At 20.3% G+C, this 25,017-nt stretch overlaps 2 protein-coding genes across 2 annotated transcripts; both read right to left on the reverse strand.

Annotated features, from left to right (window-relative positions):
• Positions 1-1,918: 1,918 nt before the first annotated feature.
• Positions 1,919-4,654, reverse strand: Bma-bbs-5 (MGC85231 protein, putative; the record flags this gene model as incomplete). Its single annotated transcript, XM_043076198.1, has 8 exons — positions 1,919-2,050; positions 2,388-2,477; positions 2,624-2,758; positions 3,051-3,209; positions 3,449-3,622; positions 3,892-4,027; positions 4,250-4,405; positions 4,599-4,654. 8 exons carry the CDS (start codon positions 4,652-4,654, stop codon positions 1,919-1,921), a joined length of 1,038 nt encoding a protein of 345 aa, XP_042932132.1.
• A 3,101-nt stretch (positions 4,655-7,755) lies between these two features.
• Positions 7,756-14,455, reverse strand: Bma-arrd-17 (Uncharacterized protein; the record flags this gene model as incomplete). Its single annotated transcript, XM_043076199.1, has 9 exons — positions 7,756-7,855; positions 8,538-8,698; positions 9,158-9,397; positions 9,953-10,139; positions 10,677-10,882; positions 11,627-11,827; positions 12,314-12,417; positions 12,915-13,005; positions 14,375-14,455. The coding sequence occupies 9 exons, from the start codon at positions 14,453-14,455 to the stop codon at positions 7,756-7,758; spliced, it is 1,371 nt and encodes a 456-aa protein (XP_042932133.1).
• Between the last annotated feature and the right edge of the window lie 10,562 nt (positions 14,456-25,017).

Raw genomic sequence — 25,017 nt, forward strand, 5'->3', positions numbered from 1 at the left:
ATTAGATGCGATAATCTATGCAAAGCAGAGAAGGAAGCAAGGAATTGTCATATTAAATCGAAATTGCACTAAAATTTTTATTGAAAAGTTAAAAATAAAAACATCATTTCATTATGTTATCATTGTAACATTTTCCAACGATTACCTAATTTCACGATTTCTCGGGAAATTTTCAACATTTTTACCTGTTTGTTCACATTAATTCTTCCAACTATTAGAATATACATAGTTGCACTTTTCTTATCTGATTTTTTTTTTCTCAAATTAACAAATTAATGAGTATTTCAAATGACCTAAAAATAAAATCCAGATGTTCTTTAATAAAAAAATGATGGATATCGTATAGTCTATAAAATGTAATATTGCATAAATAGAAAGATGAAGAAAAAAATGTGGAAAATTGAATAAAAAAGAAACGAAAAACGAATAAATTTTTTTCACTCCCTTTAATCAATTTTTAAAAATGTAAAAAAAAAAAAAAAAAAAGTAAAAATGTATTTAAAAAAGTAATTCATCCATCAATGTTTTTGTAAATTTTTGTTTCAGTTTCTTACATTTTTATAGATTTTTTCAGCGAATGAAATTTGATAAATTGTTGCAAAAAAAAAAAAAAAAAAAAAAATTAAAAATAAAAATGTATTTTAAGATAAATCACATTTTCGGCAAATTAATCTGTCAATGTTTCGTAAAATTTATTTCAGATTTCTCAAATTTTTTTGCCGAATTTTTTCACAAATAAAATTCGATAATTTATTGCAAAATAATAATAATAATAATAAAAAAGAAAAGAATATCTGATCAATACATAACGCTATCATTTTTTCCATTTTTTCCTAAAAATAAATTTAAAAAAAAAAAAAAAAAAAAGGCAAACATAAAATGGCAGTGCAAACTTTTGCTTTTCCAACTGAAGAAAGAAAAAATTAAAAGAACAATCAATAAATAAAAATAGAAATTATTTATAAGAAAATTTTCTCACTGAAAATTTTGCTTTATATATTATCATTATTGCTGATAAAAATTTTGGTATTAATAAGAACTTTGATAGTGATAAAATTCTTATAGATAAAACTTTGATTAGATTTGTGTTAAATACTGATAAGATTTTTCTTTTCTTAAAAAATTTCTATAATTATTAATGAAGAAAGAGAAAAAAAAAATTTTTTTTTTTGATTATTTATCATTAATCAATTATCAGTGATTAATTTTAATCATCTAATATAGGAGAAGAAAGCATTTATGAATTTTATATGATAATTCATTATTATTCGTATTACAATAGCTAAAATGCAATTATGTATTTCAGTAATAACGAATAATTTTAATTTGTAAAATATCAAAAATTTTCAGTTAAAATATAAATTTGTAAAATTTTACACTGACAAAATATTTGTCAAAAAAAAAAAAGAAAAAAAAAATCGGAAATATAGAAGTTTAGAAATGCTATCCGGAATTACTGAAATTACTAATGGTGTGCATTAAGAAAGTATAATTTACTTCTTGAATAAAAGAAATTGGCGGAGAAATATTGCTTTAGTATTACTACAAAATGTGATTCAATTGATTTCCACTAAATTTAAACAATGAAATTTAAAGAAATAGTTAAAGTTTTATTTGCTTCCGCTTAATTATGCAATCATTTTGTTCAGTTATTTGAAAAAAACGCCAGGCGCAAATGTATTAATCTTCTGAAGTTAACATCGTTCTAAAATTTTGCATTAATATGATGTTATTAAAAATTTTTAAATGTGAATATAAAATGAAATTAATTTAAAATAACATATTTAGATGAATTGAAGAGGAAAATGAAGAAAAAAAATGCTTTATTTTTAAATTAGTACAAATATTTGTCGTCAATAACCATTTTGTTTTGGATGACATTTTTAAACTTTTATAAATTTCGAATTTTCTTTTTTCTTTAATCAACATGAATTTTCCACAGATCAGTAAGAGTGAATCCTGGTTTAAGTTCTTCAACTGCTACGCCAAGTTCTTCCGAGTAAACTGGTGGTCGAATTTGTCCACTAACAATGCCATCCGAAAAATAAGCCTGTAAAATTATCATTTGCATATTTGTTTGTATTAATTAAAATTGACTTAAAAGAAGTATTAATATTAATTCGATACTAAATTTAATTTTTGATATTAAAATTAAAATTATAAGCAAGTTTTAATTATTTGCATATTTGTTTGTATTAATTAAAATTGACTTAAAGGAAGTATTATTATCAATTCGATATTAAATTTAATTTTTGATATTAAAATTATACAGCAAGTTTTAATTATTTGCATATTTGTTTGTATTAATTAAAATTGACTTAAAAGAAGAAGTATTATTATCAATTCGATATTAAATTTAATTTTTGATATTAAAATTAAACTTATACAGCATATGGATCAGATCGAAGTGGTCGATCATCAAGTTCTACATCTTCATCCATTAATTTCATCACATCAGTTGTATCTTGAGAATTAGTCTGTAATTTTTTTTTTTTTTTTTTTTTTTACTAATTTCAAAAATAATCTTTTATTATTTTCACTTTTCATTCTTCAATACGTATAAGTATGAAATTTGGAGAATTTTTAAAATAATAATAGTTGAAATTTGCATAAATAATTCTACCGGTTTTTCTCGAATGTATTGCACACCAAAAATAGGTTTTATTACATAAGCTTTTTGAAGTGCACATATTGTTTGATGAATACTTTTCAGTTGTTCTTCTGGATCAGTACGAAAACCAAGCACATATTCTCGATTCTATAAAAAACGAGTACAATTCATGTTCACAATCTGATTTGGCAATTTTTTTTCATCAGTTTTGATAGAAAAAAAAAGAAAAAAAAAAAAAAACCAGAAAAATAATCCGGAAAATATTGAAAGTAATAATATTGTTTAAGATAATAATAAAGTCTTAGAAATTACACCTAAACTAAGAGTAAGTATTACTAAAATTTCTAATTAGAATTTTTAATTAGAATAAATTATATAAAAATATATTTGAATAAACTATTTTGTAAATAAAACCAGTAACTTCTTCTTTCAAACTTACAACAGCTGAAGTTTCAATGACCAAAACAAGACCAAAACGTGAATGACGTATACGACAATCCTGCACTTGTAAATATGGTATACTTACGTTATACATTGTATTTGTTGCTGCAAACCATACAATACGAATATTAGTAAGTATCATAATACCAAGTGTTCCCTAAATGAATAAATTATAAATAAACAAATAAACAAAAAAAAAAAAAAAAAAAGAAACATTCATCAAATTTATACAACAAGAAAACAATCATACAAAAATTTCTATAATTTTCTATGATAATAAAAATATATGTGTCAATGTTTTTTTTTTTTTTTTTCTTTAAAAAATTTTTCAATAATTAAAATATAACTTTATTTTTTCTAATAAATTAAATTAAATTATAACTAAATACCATTTACCTGATCACTACCTAAATTCCATACACCATCAAAACGATCACATTGCTGTTCATCTGGTAAAATTCGAAGTTTCTCATCATCATTCACTAATGCACCACGCATTTTTAACTCTCGATAAAGCTTCGAAGTTTCATATGCTCGATGAATTGATATTACTGTTGTAAAATGTTTTGTCTAAGATATTAAATGATATTTGTTGATGATTACTTGTAAGTAAGTTAAATGAAAAAGAGCAAATTAATTATTTATAAAATAATGAATAAAAAACAAAAAAAAAAAAAAAAACAAAAGATTATTTTTTAGAAAAAATTTGCACCAACAATTTTAAATAATAAAAAAATAAAAAAAAATAAAAACTAAAAAAAATAATAATAAAAAAAAATAAATTAAATTAAATAACAAAAAAAAGTTAAATAAATAAAAAAAAAAACACACACACACACTTGTGAAGGATTAATGCAGGTGAAGATGAATTCAAATCGAGCATTTGCATGATGCGCTAAAATGTAAAGTGATTCAGTCTGTCCACGAAGTCTTGATTTTGTAAATCTTGTTGTTACACCATTTATTGTATTATATCTAAAAAAAATAATAAGTGCTAATTTATGACAAAGAATTTAAGTTTAATTATCATATATTATTTTTATTATATATTTTTATAAAAATTTTTTTATTTAATTTTATTAAATATTTGATAATATAAATCTGATAAATGTATAATAAGTTAATCAATTTGTTTAATAGAAGAAAGAAGAAAAATTGATTCATTAATGCAAATAATGAATGTTTATTGAGATTTACCCGAGACTTAAATTAATACGTGGTATAGCGGTTGCATGCCATGTAAGTCTTAAATTTGTTATTCGAAGAATACCCTTATCACCACAATTTCCTTTCGTATCTTCAACACCATCAATACGTTCCACAAGATGTTCACCAGAAATTAGTTGTAATAATCTATAATCATTACTATTTTCTTTTTTTTTCTAATAGTTATTTATCAAAATTTTAGGTTTTTTAGTTTATTAGATTATCAAAATGATAAGATTACTGATAATAATAATTAGATTATATTACTTATCAATGAACTCTTCTTGATTTGATAAAAAGTAAATAAAATTAAATTAGTCAAGCAATAATTAATCAATACCGTGGATTTATATCGAATCGTATGTCACGATCTTGCCTAATGCTAATCAATGGCATTTTTAATTTTCAATTCATTACCACATTTGCATCCTATAAATAGAATAAATTTCCGTGAATTATTATTATTATTTTTTGGAATGGCTAAATGATAATTTTATCAAATTTAAATAGATCAATTAAACGTATACAACTTTTAAAAGTTATCTTTAACAAGCAGCCAAGTTTTTTTTTTTTTTTATTTTTTTAATTTTTACTTAATTTCATTTTACTCAATCTCATAATTATAAGCGCAATATCCGCAAGACTATTGCGCTTAACAATGAATAAATATAACTTTATCTATAACAATCGTTATTTTATAATTATCAACAAATTATATACTTTATGAAAGGTAGTAACAGCTAAAGTAAGAGTGACTATTGATAGTTCACCATGGCAACGGGTCGCATAATGTCGCAGAAAGGAGTCGCGCATATTGCGAGTGCTACTCGCAAGAAAAGCGCTATTGACTTGATTAGTTAAGGAATTTGCATGATAATGTCTCCTTCAAATTTCGCTTTTCTCTTTCTTTTTTCCTTACTAAAAACTAAACATAATTTTTTCTATCATTGAAAAGTAAAAATGTTTTTTTAATTTTAATTAATTGTCAATTTACTTTAGTTTAGCTTGAAATTTAATGGCAAACTGAATTAAATTATTTTATTTACATTCATTTTAAAATTATACATTTACTAATTTTTTTATTCAAAAGTGACTCAGATGTTTTGATTTTTTTTTTTTTTTTTTGAAAAAGTGTGCTTCTTTTTTTTTTTTTTTCATATGGAAAAATGAAAGAAAAAGTAAATAACACAAATTTTCAGCATAAATTTGTAAAATTCTTAGTGCAAGCAAAATTCTAAAATTAAATATTTTATTTAATTATTATTGATTTCTTTAAAATTGAATGCATTAATGATTTAATCATTTTGATACTTTCGTTATTTTCCCTTTACTCAGATAATAATATCGTATTGTAAGTTAAAGGATTGATATATTTTCAATGTTTCAACAAAAATCAGAAATAATAAAAATTAAACTCCATTATTAATTAATATCAAACATAAGAAATTTAATTAAAATTATACGCATATATTTGTGCTGAGCTGTGAAACATTTAAACTAAACTTTATTTTTGTTATTCAAAATTTGAAACAATTTTTTTTTTCTTTAAAGTAAAATCAAAAAACAAAAATTTTATATCAAACATTTCAAAATTTAATGCAAAACAAAATCAAAAAACGATTATGGTAATGCATTTATAAAATTTATTTTCTTATATAATTGATTTCAAATTGATTTCAAATGTTTGTAAAAATTAACTTTTACTGCAGTAACTGCATAGATATTCTCATTTGATTTATTAAATTTAATAAATTTGATTTAACAATGAAATAAGCAAAGGAAGCTTTTACTGCATTTCTTGATACGAATCAGGAAAACTGATTTACTAAATTATTGATTTGTTTACGGAATTAGTAATTTTCACTGGCTTAATTAAGTAATAATATCATAACTACACCTAAAAGATAAAATTACTGCTCAAATTTCATTAACTTTTAAAATTTATTCATTTTTTTTATGAATAAAAAATAACGGAAATTTATGAATACTAATTTTTATTAATTAATATTAATTAACAGCAAAGCAATTGTAAAAAAAAAAAATGATAATTGCAAAGTAACAAATATTTATTTTCTTGTTTATCTTTCATTTCGATTAATGTTTTCGTTAATTTTTATTTCAGCAAGTAAATCTAAATTTGATATTGAAAATATATTTAATATTCTGAATTTAAAAAAAAAAAAGATTCACTGAAATTATACAACAATTAAAAACCAATGCTAAATAATTTTTGCTGCTTTAATAAATTAAATGAAAAAAAAAAAATGAAAAAGAAGAAATCCAAAGGATTTTCTATTAATAACAAAGATAAAAATTAAATCATTTGATGCCTATTTGAAATAATTTGAAAGAAATTTTTATAAAATCAAAATGAAAATTAGAATTTCTATTATCAAATGAAAATAAAAATTAAAAATTATTAAAAATTAAATTAAAAATTAATAAAGAATTTATGAAAAGTAGGAGGCAAAAGAATTAATTTTTTTTTTCCAGCATATTTTTAAATTTTTTAGACAAAATTTAGACATTAATGGTGACACTTTGAAATGACAATTTAAACGCATAGCTTCACAAATTAACATAGCAATAACAGTAGGCATTTTTGATTGATGGCATAATTATAATTAAACAATTTTTAAATTACCAAAAAAAAAAAAAAAATTACTACAAAATATGAGTTTCAGTTTTTTGTAACTTTTTTATAATTAAATTCCTAGTAAATAACAAATAATTCATTGAGCAATTGAGCAAAGAAAAGAATTTTTTTAAGTTAAAAAAAAAAAAAAAGAAAAATGAAATGAATTTGAAAATTTTTTGGGAATAAAAAAAAAAAAAGTTTTCTAAATATTTGAAATGTTACAAAAAAAATTATTTTTCACATTAATGAATTAATTTAGTTAAATTTGAAATTAGGATTAGTAAGAAATAATTGAAATTATTGCATATGATCGTAATAATATTAGAGCATAAAATTGTATGAATACGAAATGTGCAACAAAATGACATAATAATTAATCCGGTAAGATTATTTATTATTCTTCCGGAAATTATTTTCATATTTATTCAAAAATAAAGAATGGAATTTTTTTTTTTTGAAACATAAAATTTTTCTTTCTTCTCTCTTTTTTTTATCTTTATATTCAATCAAAATGGAATAATAAAATCAATTTGTAATATTTTTGTCATAGAAAATTTTTTCTTTCTTTTTGTTAGAATTTTATTTTTTTTTTTTTAAAAAAAAAAAAGAAAAATTTTGGTTTTTTTTTTTGCCGAAATGTTAAAATTTAAATTTTGAAAGAAAAAAAAGAATGAAAAATTACATTATGAAAAAGGAAAATGCTATTAAAATTTCATCTAATTCAACTATTTCTTCTTATCATATGAACATATTAATAGTATAAATTAAAAAAAAAAAAATTTTAATTTACCAAATAATTTGAAATAGACAAAAAGTAAGAATAAAAAAAAAAAAAGAAAAACAAAGTAATAATTTTAATTTAATCCGTATAAAATGGATATTTAGGAGCAAATTTAGTATCACCATACTGTACATGTTCTTGATCTTCTGATATGTCCACTTCACCAAAAAGTGATTGTCTGCAATTTATTGCTAAACTGTAATTAAATTTATTTAAATTACAAAGTTCCAAGTAAATTTCTATCATAATTATCAACTAAAATTTATGTGCAATAATCATTTCAAAAAAAAAAAAAACAGAATTCTATCATTTCATGGTAAAATTAGAATGTCATTTTAAAAAAATAAATAAATAATTGCAATAAATCAGTAACGTTATCAAAAAAAAAATGTTATCAAAAAAAAATAATGTTATCAAAAAAAAAAAAAAATTATTATTATTATTTGCAAATAATTTGCAGAAATAATTTTTTGAATTTCTTAATATTTTATTTCGTTTGAATAAATTAATTGATTTGATCATTTTAAAACAATAAATAAAATGTTGGAAAGTTGGAAAATAGCATAAATTAAAAAAAAAAAAGATCAAATTAATCATGTTTTAAAAAAAACAAAAATGATGGAAATTATTGATAATTGAATTTCAATAAACATTCAGATTTCTTAAACAAACATTCAATTTTATAAATAAAAAAGATAAATAGAAAACAAAAAACAAATTCTAAGCAAATATTTTTTTCTTCTTAAAATTTAACTTAATTTATTCACTTTATTAAAAGAAAAAAAATAAAAGTGTATTTTGTTAAATTCATTAAAATGAAAGTATTTAAAGAATAAAAATATTGCAAAAATTAAATTAACCTGTAATATGGATTTGGAAGTTTTGGGTAAAGTTCACTGAGAATGGAACTTGGTATACGTACACGTTTCTTGGACAATAACATTAGCTCCATGTCTGGGCTTAATTCATCAGTTTCACTTGTATTATCCAATGTTTGGCCATTTTCAGTTGTTATTGTAACCTAGCAGAAAAGAAAAAATTATTTTTTTAAATTTTAATTTTTTTTTTTTTAGCTTAAGAATCATTACTACTCAAAGAGTATTAGCTAGCAATAAAAATAAATATTAAAAGAAAAAATAAATAAGAAACAATAATAATAGTAATAATAATTAATTTTGAAAAGCAGCAATTAATTTTGAAGTGCTATTATTAATATTATTATTAATTATCAGTGCTAATGTTAGCAAAAAAAGTTATAAATAAATGCTCAGAAAATATTAAATAAAAATTAAAAAAATTCAAATAAAAATTATCACATAATGAAAATAATTAATTGATTTATAGCATTATTTATGGTTTGAAAAATTATATTAAAATAATTATTACTATACTTTTAATCTATGAAAGTATTAAAATCACATATTATTGAACAAAAAAAAAAAGTTTTTTTCTTTTTTTTTAAAAATTTTTTAACTGTAACCTGTATCTTTGGTTTATTACTTGGAAGCATCGATGATGATTCACTAATTTTAATATCACCATTTATTCTACTCTTTCCATCGTTATCATTATTATCATCATCATTATCATCATCATCATCATCATCAGCATCATCGTCATCAATTTCTTTTTTACCATTTAAATTTCGTTGAAATAATGCAGCTAAACATGGTATTGTGCCTATTTGTATTGGTATTACAGTTGCAACATTACCATCAACCTAAAATTTAAACAAAAGAAAAAAATTCAAAATTGAAATTAAAAAATTCTTTTATAGATTTTTGAAAATGAAGAATGCATTCAATAAGAGATTTTTCAAATTTTTGCATTATAATTCATCAATAGTTTAATCATAATTTTTTTTTTTTTTTTTAAAAAAGGAATATATGGTATATTTAGATCTATTATTGAAGCAATACTATATATATATGTATTTGTTTTTCAACTTTTTTTTTTTTTCAACTTAGGAGAATGTTTCAAATCAACTAATTAATTCATTGTTAATTATAAAAAATCTGAAATTTAAAAGCTGGAACTTTCTTAAAATTTAACGAAAAGATGTAAATGAAAGCATACATTTAATTTAGTCATATAAATATTTTCTGTAATTTAATTCTATATAAATTTTAATTATATATAAATTTTGTGTAATTAATTATATATATATATATAATTATATATAGATTTAAAATTATATATAGATTTAAAATTTAGAAACTAAAAGTTTCTTTAAAAAAAGAAAAAATAACAAAAAGATATAAAATGAAAAGCATACATCTAATTCAATCATATAATTATTTTGTATAATTTTACACCGCGATAACCTCGGTGGAACAGGTGGCACATCAATTGTTTCATTTGTCCATGCAAATGTCGAATGTGACGCAATGTCACCTTTCTCTTTCTTTGCAATTAACCGATTTGCTTGTTTCATTTCTTCATTGCCAGCAAATGTTTTAGCCCTGTAATAGTAATTTCTAATTAAATTTTTTTGCATTTTTTTTTTTTAAATTTAAACAAATAAAATTTTAAATTTTAACTTTAGACTAATATTTTCTCCATAAATTACATAAATTAGCATAAATTAAAAGCATAGAATACAGAATTTGAAAATTTGTTTCTTTAATCAATTTCTAAGTTTTATTCCAACAATAATGATTAGTAGTAAATTTTTTTTTTTTTATTTTATTATATTTTTTAATTTATTGTTGGTACTTAAATATTAATAATTAAAATTGTATTTTTAAGTGAAAAAAATGATATTAAACAACTATTCATCACTGTTCAAAATAATTTTTCCCAGAAAAAAAATCAAAAATATTATCTGAAATAATTTATTAGTGTAAAAGAATTTAAATTCATTAATTAATTAAATACAAATAAAAAGCACTTGTTAGCATTTTTTTTTAACATTTTTAAATAAACAATGGTAATAATTTTCACAGAAATTAGCATAATTTAAATTTAAATTAAAAAAAAAAAAAAGAGATTTAAATTACCTGTAATCAATATATTGCTTCATTTTTAATGTTAAACATCGAATCATTTTGGTGCTATCATTAGTTATCAATGCATTTACTTGAATTTTTTCACCAGGTGTGAATCCAGTTCGATCAACCGACATTTTAACTGCTATAGAACCTTGCTTTTGACAGCAAAGTTTCACCGATGAAATGCATTCTGTTTCACAAACTGGCTCCATTGCCTAATAAAATTTATTATTTTATAATTTCAATACGCAAATATTATTTTAAATTCTTATCTAAAATTCTTTTTTAAAAATTAATTCATTAATTTTTCCCATTAATTTAGTAAATTAATTTTGAAGATGTAAGGAACAAAAGAAAAAAGACAAAAAAATTATTTCCTAAATTTAAAATTTATATAATTTGATTTAAATATATATATATATATATATATATATATATATAATTTCTAATATATTAATTTTAAAAATATATATATTAAGTTATAAATGCTGATATATTAACTTATAAAACTTAAAAATTTGGTAAAATTATTTTGAGAATGAAAGAAACAACAAAGAAAAAAGACTATGGTTGATTAAATTAAAGGATATAATAATTTATTAAATTTGAAATATATAATTAAATGATATGATTAATTTATTAAAAAAATGAAATATAATTTGTGTAACCGATGATGCATCAACCTACAAAAAAAATATTTCAATACTAATTAAGTTACAAAAATATAATTTAAATAATTTAAACCTCGGGATCTTGATTGATATCTTATAATTTAAATAATTTAAACCTCGGGATCTTGATTGATATCTTATAATTTAAATAACTTAAACCTCGGGATCTTGATTGATATCTTATAATTTAAATAACTTAAACCTCGGGATCTTGATTGATATCTTATAATTTAAATAACTTAAACCTCGGGATCTTGATTGATATCTTATAATTTAAATAACTTAAACCTCGGGATCTTGATTGATATCTTCAATACCGATAACAGTAAATGCTCGTTTTGATATAATATCAACATCCCAGGGTCGTTCACATATTGCTTTACATGTATAACGAATAAAGCCAAATTCTCCTTCAAATGATGTTGGCAAAGTTTTTGGTAAAGTGAAAGAAAATGGTATTTCATGCCTTCCATCTGGTAAAATTCTTTCCTAAAAAAGAAAAATTACATTAAATTTAATTAAATTCGAAAAATTAAAAAACAATTCAAAAAAAAAAAATTTATCATTTGCTTTTTTATTTCAAAAATTTTTATTTTAAAATACTAATTAAATTCGAAATTATTAATTAAATTTTATTCTAAAATATAATAACAATTCGTGTAATTAAAATCAGAAAAGTCAAATGTCAAAAAGATATTTGATAGCAATTCATTATATAACAATAAAATTTAAATTGTGAATTATTTGTTTAAATATAATATTCATCTAAAATATAACAATTTACTTATATTATATAAATTAAATTCAAAAAAAAAAAAAAAAATCAAATCAAAAATATTTGATAACAATAAAAGTTAGATTATGAATTATTTGTTTTGAGGTAATAATATTTATAAAAAAATAACATTTTTTTTTTGTTTTTTAAAATCAGAGTAAATTATTTTGGAGTGAAAAAAAAAAAAAAAAATGGATGACTTTTTGATTATCTGAAGTAGTTTGAGTAAATTGATGAGTATAGCAAGTATTGAATTGTTCACAAAAATATGGCTCTGCTTGACTGCAATGCATTCTTGATTTGCCTAAAACAGCAAAAAAAAAAAAAAATTGAAATTCGAAAATTAAAAAAATACACAAAAATTTTAAAAAAATAAAAAAAATTAAGACAAAAAGTTCTAAAAAAAGAGCAAAAAAAATGGAAATTAAATAAAATATGTAAAATGAAATAAAAATTTAATTTGAAATATCATAGAAGTAAAAAAAAATAAATAAATAAATAGATAAAATGAAAGATTATTAGGAAATGTTAATTGAAATGAAAGATTATTAGAAAATATTTATTCAATAATTTTTTTTTTTTTTTCAACAGTAATTAGAGGAAAAATATTTTACACTGAATTTGCTTTTTCATTTGCCATAAATAAGACATTTTGTTAAGATTTTAATTAATTAATTAGTTAATTAATTGATTGATTTTGGTGCATTTTGCTTCATTGCATTTCATAATGTTTATTTTTAATAAATCATTTTTTAATTGATAGAAGAAAAAAGAAAATTATTGTTATCATAAATATTTTACCTGAATGCTTTGTCCAATATGTTTTAGCTCGTCCTTTAAGTTCCAATAATATTTCATTTATCTTTTTTGGTTCAGTATTTTCGATTACAACCTAAAATAATAATATATTCTTACTTATTAAAGTAATATTTTTACTCTCCAAAAATAAATTCATTCATTTGCATTAAATGATTTAAAAATTATTATATGAAAATGAATTAAAAAAATTTCAAAAGTTTGCTAATTTTTCTAGCATAAAAAAAAAATAATTTTTGTGCTACTCAGTTATATTATTGAATTAATTCGTATATTATTCAAATATCCATCTATTTCTTCTATTTTTCTTTTTTTTTTTTTTGCTAGTAATTTTTAATTATTTTAATGGTTTAATAAAAAGTAAACAAGAAGAAAATTTTTTGTTTATAGATGAAAAATACAGCATGATTCAAAAAAGAAAAAAATTTGATTTCAAAGAAAAAACAGTAACTAGTTATTAATGATTACAAAAATAATTAGAGATTTAAATTAAATAAAAACCACCAACCGATAAAACAATCACTGTTAGCAACTTTTTTTTAATGCTTAATTATTTCTTAATTAAAATATAAGTTGAAAAAAAAATTTTTCTTTTCTAATTAAAAGTAGTACTTTCCAAAATGAATTTTTAGTAACAAAAAGAGATATTCTAATTAACTATTACAGTTATTTAAATCTTATCAACGCATTTAAAAGTGTACTGGGCAAATTGATAAAAATATCTCGACATCAATATTCATCTCAAAATTTAACTTATTTTAATTAATTTGAAATGACTCAGTTCTTCTTTATAACATGTTATCATATCATTTTATCTTATAACTGCTTTCACCATCATCTAACTTTTTCAATTATTTCGATTGATTTTCTGCAAAGAATAAATAGCTTTCAATTTACAAAATTTATCATTTTTCAAATTCATAGATTTTTTGTTAATACAAATGAGCAAAATTAATTTTTTGGGTGAAAAAATTGTATCACTTAATTATTGCTTCCTTATAATAATTAACATGATTATATTTCAGCTTGTATTTATAATCATTTCAAATTTTAAGCGTGATATCACTAATTGAAATATATTTTAAAATAAAGGACATTTCAATTGATTTACAATCAGTCCTTTTTTTTTTTGTTTCCAACCCTAATTTTTTTGTGTTAAAACTTTTAAAAAAAAAAATAAATTGCTTAACTCAGTGCAAATTAAAATTTACCTAATTTAATGTAAAATACTTAATTCTTTGCATTACTTATGTAGTATTACGAATATATTTTCATTATTGAATTATGATACTAAAATGTAAATTTTACGTCAGAACTTTTTTATTTCTTGAAAAGTTTTTTTAAGTTAAATTTAATTAAAATTCTAAGATCAAAATATAATGATATATGTAGTATAATTTATTAATTAAAATAACATTGCAAAATGAATAATCGATGAATTTTACCTTTCCAGATACTTCTTGTCCAGCAAAATAGGCACTTTCTGCATTATTAAATTCAATATCAAATTTAAGCAATTTAACCATCTTTAATTCATTCTATAAAAAGTAAAATTAATATCACATAATAAAATAACACATAATACATACATTTCCATAGAAATAATTTTTTAACGTACAGTATTCCAAAAATTTTTTGACGTACAGCACACAATTTTTAACATACAGTATTCAAAAATTTTTTAACGTACAGTATTCCAAAAATTTTTTGACGTACAGTATACAATTTTTAACATACAGTATTCAAAGTTTTTTAACGTACAGTATTCCAGAAATTTTGATGTACAGTATTCAAAATTATTCATTTTTATTAAGCGTTTAAATTTTGCTTTTATTGTAATATTTTAATTATTGTCTAACAATGCATTATGTAAATATTATATAAAAATTATTATTAAATAATCATAAATTTGTCAATATTTGATATAATTTACAACTATGAGCTAATGAATTACAATTTATTGATTAATATTATAAATTCATTCGTAAATATGAAATTATTTATTTATTTATCCAATAGCAATTATATCATTACTTACTTTCTCATTTCCTATTTCTGATTAAGTCTTTCAGTTCTCTCCTTTCTTCCTTTTCTCTTTGTTCCTCAACTTTTTTTTTAACAAAAAATTTATACTAAAAATAAAATAAAAGATAAATCTTCTGTCAGAAAACTTTATTTGCTCATTTATTTTTTTAAATTTGAAACTACTAAAAAAATTTTGGTAAATGATTAGAAATGCAGAAAGAGAGAGAGAGAGAGAGAGAGAAAAAACAAGAAATAGAAAAGCAAATAAAGAATGTAAGAACGAATTTCACTTGCGTAATGAATTATTTGATCACAAATAACTCCCAATTAATTATTTCTTCCTCATTTATTGAGGTAAGAAAAAAAAAGTGAATTACGTAATATTTTATTTTAGGTTTACTTCTTACTTTCAAACTTTTCATTTCATTTGTGAAAAAAAAAATTGAGTATTAATAGAAATAATTAATTTCAAACTAAGAATATGACTTAAAGAAAGACAGGAAAAAAATATATGCATGAAAGTAAAAATAAAATAAAATTGTTAATTGTTAATTTAATTTTAAATTTATGAATCAAGAAGTAATTCGTTGTCAAATCAAAGGAATAATTCATTTCTTTATCAATTAATATGCGTTTGTCAAAATTTTACCAACAAAAATTACGATTTTTTTTTCAGTTTAAAAAATTATGATTAATAACGTTTTGATAAATTAATAATTTAAACAAAGTGAGAAGAAAAATTTTCAAAGTATCATTGAGAAAAAAAAAAATAGAAAATTAGTAAATAAGTTGTCAAAAATGAAATATTAGCAACTGAAATGGCAAATGAAATATTTTCAGTGCAAATTATTTTTGTATTACAATAATAATTAAAGGAGGTATTTAAATAATTTATCAACAAATTCCATTCATTTTATCATAATTAATTGTTAATGTTTTAGCAACAATAATTTCAATGCTAATTAACAATTAACACATGTGCTAATAAGCATATTAATAGTTCCTGAACAACAAACATGGGTGATATTAACAATGTATTATTCATTAATTTAATAGTTACAATTAACATTAATAATAATTGTGACAACAGATTCTAGAATTACAATAACAAATGTTATTGTAATTGTATTTTACTGATGCAATTAGAATATATAATTATTTTATAGATACTAAAAAAACTGCAATTTATTGATTGACTGCTTTATTTTATACAAATATAAAAAGTGAATTATTAGTGTTTGCTGCTCCTCAATACTATAAAGCTAATAATAATTGTTAAATAATTATTAAATATAATTAATTAATAATTAATATATATATATAATCATGTCAATATAATAAAGCAAATTTTATGTTAGCATTATATTCCTAACAAAATTACAATAAAATATTTGAAATATTCGAATCAAAAGAAAATTTGCTCCATTCCAAAAAATGAATGACTATTCTGGGAAATGAAATTGAAATTGAAATTATAATTCGGAGCAAATGGTATGGTTGAGAATTATTTGCCAGTAGCCGGAAAAAAAAAATGATAAGAAAAAATGAAATTTGAAATCATTTAAATCTTTTCAATATTTTGATTTAACTTTACGATGTGATATATACATACACATGCAGCAACTTTGTGTATTTTAAAATCTTTTAAATAAAAAAAAGAGAGAAATCTTAAAAGAATTGAAAAAATAATTGAGGATGAAAATTTTTATGACTATAAGAGATGGAATAAAGTTTCAAAATAATTTAGAAAATGAAAATTAAAATTGCAATAAAAGAGTCAAAATTAAAAAATGGTAGAAATAATTGTTATCACAATGACTCTTTCATAATGTCTTAATTTTTTTCATAATTTTTGATAGCAATATAAAACGATAAAAAAAAAAAAATTGAAAGAAGAAAAATGAAAAAAAAAAAAAGAAAAGAAATTATAAATCGAATTACGATTTCAAGAAAATGTGCAAAAATAAACTTTGTATTCTCTAATACAAATTCAATTTTACTAAAAAAAAAAAAAAAAAAAAAGCTAATATTCTTCTCTGTTTATAAAGTATAAATTAATTTGTCGGTACAAGTTTTCACGTCATTTTCAACGCATTTTCAACGTAAGTAAGCATAATTAGCATGATATAATTAAAAAATTATGTCGAAATAATTGAAAAGTCCTATGCGATATTGATTTCCGATATATTCCAATCATTGATTATTCCCTTTAAATGATATCATCATTTCATTTAAAATAATAATAATATTTTTTCTTTTTTGCTTTAAAGAGGGAAACAAAAGAAAAAAGAAAAATGCCCGACATTTAAAGCTGAAATGTTAAAAAAAAAAAAAAGAATGAAATTCTGTAAATTTTTGCCAAATAGAAATTTGAAAATGTAAAATAAATTTTTAATGTATGGCATAAAAAATGAAACTAATACTGGATGATATATTTGTTTTTATCAAAAAAAAAACAGAGAGCAAAAAACAATCAAAAAAATGAAAAATATTACTTTTAGGAAAAAAAAAAAAATGGACGAAAATAGCAAAATAAAAAAGCAACAAAACAAATAGAAAAAAAAAAAAAAAATGTTATTTCATCAAAAATTTCGAATTATTCGGAAGCTTTCGATGAAGTAGCAATAAAATGATAATAAAAAGTTTAATTTAATTTACTTTAATTTAAAATTAAATAAAGTGGTTAGAGTAAAAAATAAGAATAGTTGTGTTTTATCGCATAAAAAATACGAAACAAATTTAATATAATTAATTAAATGACAAAAAAAAAAAAAAAGGCTGACAAATTTGAAATGAAAAGAAAAAAAGAAAGAATATTTGAAAATTGTGTTTAAATTTAAAAAGGAAAAAAGAAAAACTTAGTTTTACATCTATAATTTTCTTCCTCTCATTAAAGCATTTAATTAGAAATTTTGAATTTGAGAGGAGAGAAAGTATCGATAAAATTGAGCAATTAATTACACAATCGAATAGAAAATAAATTCCTCATTTCAACGAAATGTAAAATTGTAATTAATAAATTGAAAAAATTTTATTGAAATAATCTAATCTTATATTAATTTATTTATTTTTATTAAATAAATTAACACAAATTAATTGAATGTTTATAAAAAATAAGTTGCATACATTTCTATATTATTAATTGTGATTAATAACAAAAAAAAAAAGTGGTAATGCACATTAATAATAGTTTATTTGTTTATTTTTTTTTTACTAAAAAATTATTTAAAAAATAAAATTGGGAAGAAAAGAAAAAATGGGCAATTTCTTGGGCAATTTCATATGATATATTAGTCAATTACATCAATATTTACAAATTGATAAATATTAATATGCTAATATACTGATAGTGAATCTTTTTTTTTCCACTTTTCTCAATAACTAAAATATTTCTAACATTAAAAAATAATTTATTTATTTTTTCATATTTTTATTTATTTAAATAAACATATTACTGCGTTGAAAATTTTCCACTGATAACAATAGATAGTGTTTTTTTTTTTCTTTTTGTATATAAATAAGTAAACATTTAATCATTTCAAATGTATTATTAAGAATGAAAAAAAAAAAGAATTAACAGAATTAATTAAAAAAGGACCAAATTGACCTTTCCAATTAATTAATTTGAAAACAAAGAAAAAAAAATAAGCTTTGCCTTTTTTTTCTTTTTCTAATCTTAAGCTCAGCTGTGAAATAAAAGAAAAAAAATTGTAAAAGTTAATATAAAATTATTGCTAACTAATTTATATATAATTAATATATATTACAAATTAAATAAAACAAACTGATAAATTAATAAAAATCAGAAATTAAATAAAATAAGCTGGTCAATTAATAAGTATCAAGAATTAAAGGAAACAAGCTAATTAATTAATAAGTATCAGAAATTAAGTAAGCTAATCAATTAATAAGTAACAAAAATTACATTTAGTTTTATTTTGAATATTACAGATACATAGAAACATTTTCTATACTATTTTATCACTTTGTTATCATCGATAATTGTATAAAAAAGAAATTATCATCACAGATCACTGTTTGGAGAAATTTCTTTTTTTTTTTTATCAGATCTAAAATATTGAAGAAACATCAATAGCTTAGTTATTAATCTTATCATTCGATAAAATATTTCTCATAGAATTATCATCAATTTCATCTCATCTCATCCCTTATCTTTTATCAATCATCCGATCTTTTTTTTTTTTTTCATATCTTTTTATTGAACATGTTTTATAACGCTTTTTTTATCATTTATTTTCCTATTTTCTACTATTTTTTTTTTTTTTTTTGTACTATCTTGCCATCTTCTTATTACTTCATTATAAATCATTTATTATCTTATCACTTAATCAATCAATTAAATGATTAATTAATCACAATGTTCGATTTTATCATGAAAATGATTGTTTGCAAGTGTCTATTTTAAATTATTATAAAATGAAACTATGACATTATTTTTAGTCGTTCCCATTTGCATTCTTTCATTTCTAAATCAGTTTTCATTTTTATGAATTTTTTATTCTAATTAAATTTCAGTGCAATCACTCATTTCTTTTCACAGAGTGATACTAATTAAAAAAGTCTTATTTCTTCTTTCTTTTCTTTTTTTTTTTCAAAAAAAAATAATATATCTTTGCTTATTTGCTCATAACAACAAGTAATTTAAAAAAAAAAAAAAAATAATAATACTTGAAAAAAAAAAGTAACTTATTATTGATTTTAAAGCTAATTATGAAATTTGAAGTCTTGAAGATATGATAAAATTTCTTTCCAAATTTTTGCAATATTTACTAATTAAATTGAATGACAAAAAAATTAATTGCATTTTCTATTTTGCAAAAAAGAAAAATAAAATAAAATAAGAAATGAATGATATAAAAAAAAAAAAGCATTTCTATTAAATTTAATAAAAAAGCTAAAACGCTAAAGCTTTCTTTTTTTTTTCACTTTTTTCTGATTAAATGTGTTAAGCAGAATTTTAAAAAAAAAAAAAAAAAAGAAAGAAAAATTAACCAAATAATATAAGCAATAGTAAAATAAATAGCTATTTGAAGGTGATTAAATCTAAAGTGATTAGATATGATGATAACATAATGATAACGGCAAGATAATAAACTAATAAATTAGTATAAGGTGATAAAACGAAGGAAAAAAAAATAATGGTAGATAATGAAATAATAATGATAAGTTAATAATATACATTCGATAAATTTGATCTAATAAAAAAATTAGTGAAATTCTCAAATTGTTTACTACAAATAATGCGAATTATTCAATTATAATATAAAAAATATTTTGCGTTAATTTCAAACTTTTAAAGTAAATTGGTGATTATTTTTAAAGAGTAAATGTAATTAATATTAATATGAATAGGAAATGTTTGATTGATCAAAATTTGAGAAATATTTTTAAACATATCACATATGTGAATATAAATAATTTGAAATATAAATAATCTCTAATATAAATAATTTGCATAAATATCTAATATAAATAATTTGAAATTTTTTTTTTTTTTTTTTAATTGCTTCAATTTTTTGTCTTTCATTTAATTTCTTCTTTTATCTATTTCAATTGCTTACATAAATAAATGAATAAATAATCATTTTACTGTTTAAATTTTTTTTTTCTTTCTTTGAGAAAAAAAAAAGAAGAAATAAATAAAACAAAAAATGAAGCAAAAAAAAGAAAAAAGTTTCCGCCTTTTATATAAATTTAAAAAAAAAAAGAAAATTTATTGCCATTTTAATCATTTTATTTTTATTTTTTAGTTTTTTTTTTTCAAAAAAAACGACAAATAAGCAATGTTGCGATAAATTTTGAAAAATGAAAAAGATTCTAAAAGTTTTTTCCTTTTTTGCAATTTTCGGTTGAAACACTTTTTGTTTACAAAATTTTCGGCATAATTTTGTTTGTTTATACCTTATTAAATTATATCATCAAAAATTATATTATATTAAATATAAAATTGTGTCGTATTAAATATAAAATTATACTATATTAAATATAAAATTATATCATTTAAATCACATATACACTTATCGCACTAATTTTTGCTCAAAGGAAATTATAAATTGGTTATTAATTTAAATAAATATGTGATTAAAAAAAAAAAAAACAAATTTTGAAAAAATCCTAATGAAATGTTCGAAAAATTTAACTTTGAGCAATGATTGTATAATATCTAATTTTTCTTTCTTTTTTTTTTTAAATAACAGCAGAATTATTTATTCTGAATTCATTTTTTTTTTAACTAATAATTATGTTTTTTTTTTTTCAAAAAAAAGAAAAAGGAATGTTTTTGTTCTTTTTTTTCTGATATTTTTTTTTTAAATTTTCCTCAAAATAAGTGAAATATATAGTGAAATACTAAATTTGAATTGCAGATATACGAATTTTTTTTTTTTTTTTTGTTTTTTTTAGAAAAAATTAACAATCAAAATAACAGACACTAATCAATATTATAAATTGTGCCACGCATAAATCAGACTATTTATTTTTTTTCCTATCCAAAAAAAAAAAAAATTTTTTTCCTAACCTTTTTTTCAACTATTCGAAAAATTTTTGATTGAAAAAAAAAAAAAACAGTTGAGATAAGAATGCTAATCGAAAATGGCATGAAAAAAAAAGGAGGAAGAATGGAAAGACAAATTTAACGAAATGATAAATAAAGAAGTGAACAATTCTTTTCCAATTTTTTTAAAATAAAATTTTTAAAAAAAAGAAAACAAAGATAGTATTAAACGCATTTACTCAATTATTGAATATAAAATGAACCTAGCAGCTTATCAAATTTATCACTTATCTATTATTATTTGCTAAAATTTAGCCTACAGAAGGAAATTATTAAATATTTATGTGTATGTATGTTTTTTTTTTTTTTTTTTCCCTATCATTTACTATTTATCTTTTGATTCAATTGTAATAATTTTAATTTGATCTTATTATAATATCAATAAATCCATATGGATAACAGTATCAGATCAATCTTAATTTAGCATAAAAATCAATTCGAAATAATTTAATCTCGAATGAAATATTTCAAATATTTTCAAAATTTTATTTTGCTCATAAATTTTTCTTAGCAATGCTCAATTAAAAAAAGAGAGGAAGAAAGGAAGGTTAAAAAAAAAGAAAAATAGAAAACAATTAACAAAAGGAAAATTTGCAAAATAAAAAAAAGAATTTTTCTTTTTTTTTTTGATTTTAATTATTCTAAAAATATTATTGGAAAATTAAAATAACTTCTCACATTTCTATCTTTTTCTTTTCTTTCTTCATTCATAAAGTAATGAAAATAACTTAATTGCTTAATTTTTTCTTTCCTTTAATAAGTTAAACTTTTATAATAAAAGTTATTAGTGAAAGATGTAGAATAAAAGAAGGAAGAAGGAAAACAAAAAAAAAAAAAAAAAAAAACGTTTAAAGCTTTTATATGGTTTGAAGCCGTTAGTTTTTAAAGCTTAAAGAATTCTCAAGGCATGTCACTCATTTACAGGGCCTTTCTTCCCTCTTTTGCTCTTCTTCCTCTCTCCTTTCTCTCTCTCTCTCTCTCTCTCCTTTTTTTTTTTTTTTTGAAAAGCTTAAATTTCTAGTCTTTTTAACTTCATTCTCCGCCTTTTTAACCAATATTTAAAGTGATAATATAGCAAAGTTCATGTTAGCTTCTTCTCTTTTTTTTTTTTTTTTTTTTTTGGTTCATTTTTGGACACTTCTAGAAAAATAAACGAAAAAATTTTAAAAAAAACAAAAAAGAGAAAAAAAAAACAATGAATGATTGATACATTATTAGTGCATAAGAAAATTGATAGAAGAATGAAAAAAAAAAAAGAAAAGAAAAAGAAAGAAAGAAAGAAAAGAAAGGAATGAAATAAATGTAAACAAATGTTTTGACAATAAAATAAACAAACAATAAATAATAAACAATAACATATGTTTAATAATAATGCTAATAAAAGATAATAATTAATAAAGATAATAAAATAATAATTACAACTATCACACCTTACCTTCTTCCATCCTTCCACTCAATCACAACAATCACGTAAAATCACGTAAACACGTAAGAAAAGTCTAAGATTTGATTGAAATCACGTGTGAAACCATCTAACTTTATAACTTCACACTTGTTTACAAACGAAATTTCTGAAATGCTGCACAAATGTTGTATAAGTGTGTGTGTGCATGTATGTATGTATGTGTGTATGTGTATGTGTGTGTATGTATGTGTGTATGTGTATGTTTGTATGTGTATGCGTATGCGCGTATGTGTATGTATATATGTATGTGTGTATGTATGTATGTGTATGTTTGTATGTGTATGTGTATACATGTGTATATGTTGATGTATTGATGTTAACAGTGATCTGTTATGCTTATGCCGGAAATGATAGGATATTATCCAACAGTAAGTGATAGGATGTAAAAGAATTGAGAAATAGTACATATTATAGATGGATAATATTAGTATGGAAAATGTTTAAGAGAAAGAAAGAAAGAAGAAAGAAACGTGAAAAGAAGAGAGGGAAGAAAATAGAAATGAGAAAAAAGATAAGCGAACGAATGATAACAATGATAAAATGACAATCAATTTTCATTTGAAAGATTAATTAGTTAATTTTTTCTTTAAAATTTAAATTTAATCATTGATATTATAAAATTTTATTAAAATTGTAATTTGAAGCAATAAATCATATTTTTTGCAAGAATTTCTTTTTTATCAAATTTGTTTGCATTATTTCATTGGATAGAAAATGAAGAAGTATTAATTAATAATTTTCGATAAGAAAAAAGCATTTGTTAAAAGAGAGAAAAAGAAGAAAGACAGAGAGAGAGAGAGAGAGAGGGAGAGGGAGAGGGAGAGGGAGGGAGAAAAGAGTGAAAATTGAAGATTTAAATTGAAGTGGATTTCATTGTAAGACATTATCATTTGAAATAATCTTATTTTGTTGATTGAAATGATTGGCATATTAGATGGCTTTTGAAAAAAAAAGACATTAAAAAAATTTCTATTGCTAAAAAGCTTCTTGTGACCAAAATTAAAATGATAAAAATTATTAATTCCTAATAAAAATATGAGAAATTTTGCAAATTTTACGATATATATATAATAATTAGCTGTAGTAAAATTATACTATCATCAGATGGACACTGGTCAATGATTATTTTAATTGTTATCAAAGTTATCACTTCCATAGAAAATATTATCTTTACCCATTTTGCGTTCCTTTTTTTTTCTTTTTACATCAAATTTGTTAATTATATTATTTGTTTTTTTTTTTTTTTCTAACAGCAATAATTTTAGTGAATATGAAAAAAAGAATTAGTGTAAATTGATTTTTACTAAAAATTTCTTTTTAAATTTTATTTCATGTTATGGAAAAGCTAAAGGAAAAGCTAAAGTAAACTAGAATAGGAAGTGGTAATTTCGGAAATAATCGCTAACAATTTTGATAAAAAAAAAAAGTGAAATTTAGGGATGTAAATGAAATGACATTTGCAAAAGATTTTTGAACTTTTAAAGTTTCAACAAATAAATTTAAATAAATTTAAAAATATAATACAAAAAAAAAACATATAATTGAAATGATCTTTTCACATCAAAGAAAGACCATTTCAAATAAATTTGTTTCCTTTTTTATTGTTTATTCATTTCTAAAGTGAAATAATTGTAGCAAAAAAAAAAAAAGAAAATAGCTCATTTTTTTTTTCAAAATTATATTTGAAACAATAAAGTGTAATTTGTTTTTCGTTTTCATTTTTGTCCTTTCATTTTTCCGTTTGCTTTTTTCTCTTTTTTCTTTCTTTCTTCCTTTTTTTTTTTTTTTTTTTTTTGTTTCATTAAATTGGAACAAGAAAAAAAAGTAAAGAACATTTGCTAGAATGTTATAAAGATTTAAAAAAAATTTTTTTTTAAAAAAAAAGGAAGAATTGATCAATAAAAAAAAATATATATGTTAAAATATACTTACGGGCAAATTGCATATAAAACTGGGATGCTAATCGAAGAAAACGTATTATTAAGCTTTGCTCAGTTATTCAATCAATTTTTTTACTATCGTAA

The sequence above is a fragment of the Brugia malayi genome, assembly GCF_000002995.4.
Source record: "Brugia malayi strain FR3 genome assembly, contig: Bm_v4_Chr1_scaffold_001, whole genome shotgun sequence".
NCBI lineage: Eukaryota > Metazoa > Nematoda > Chromadorea > Rhabditida > Onchocercidae > Brugia > Brugia malayi.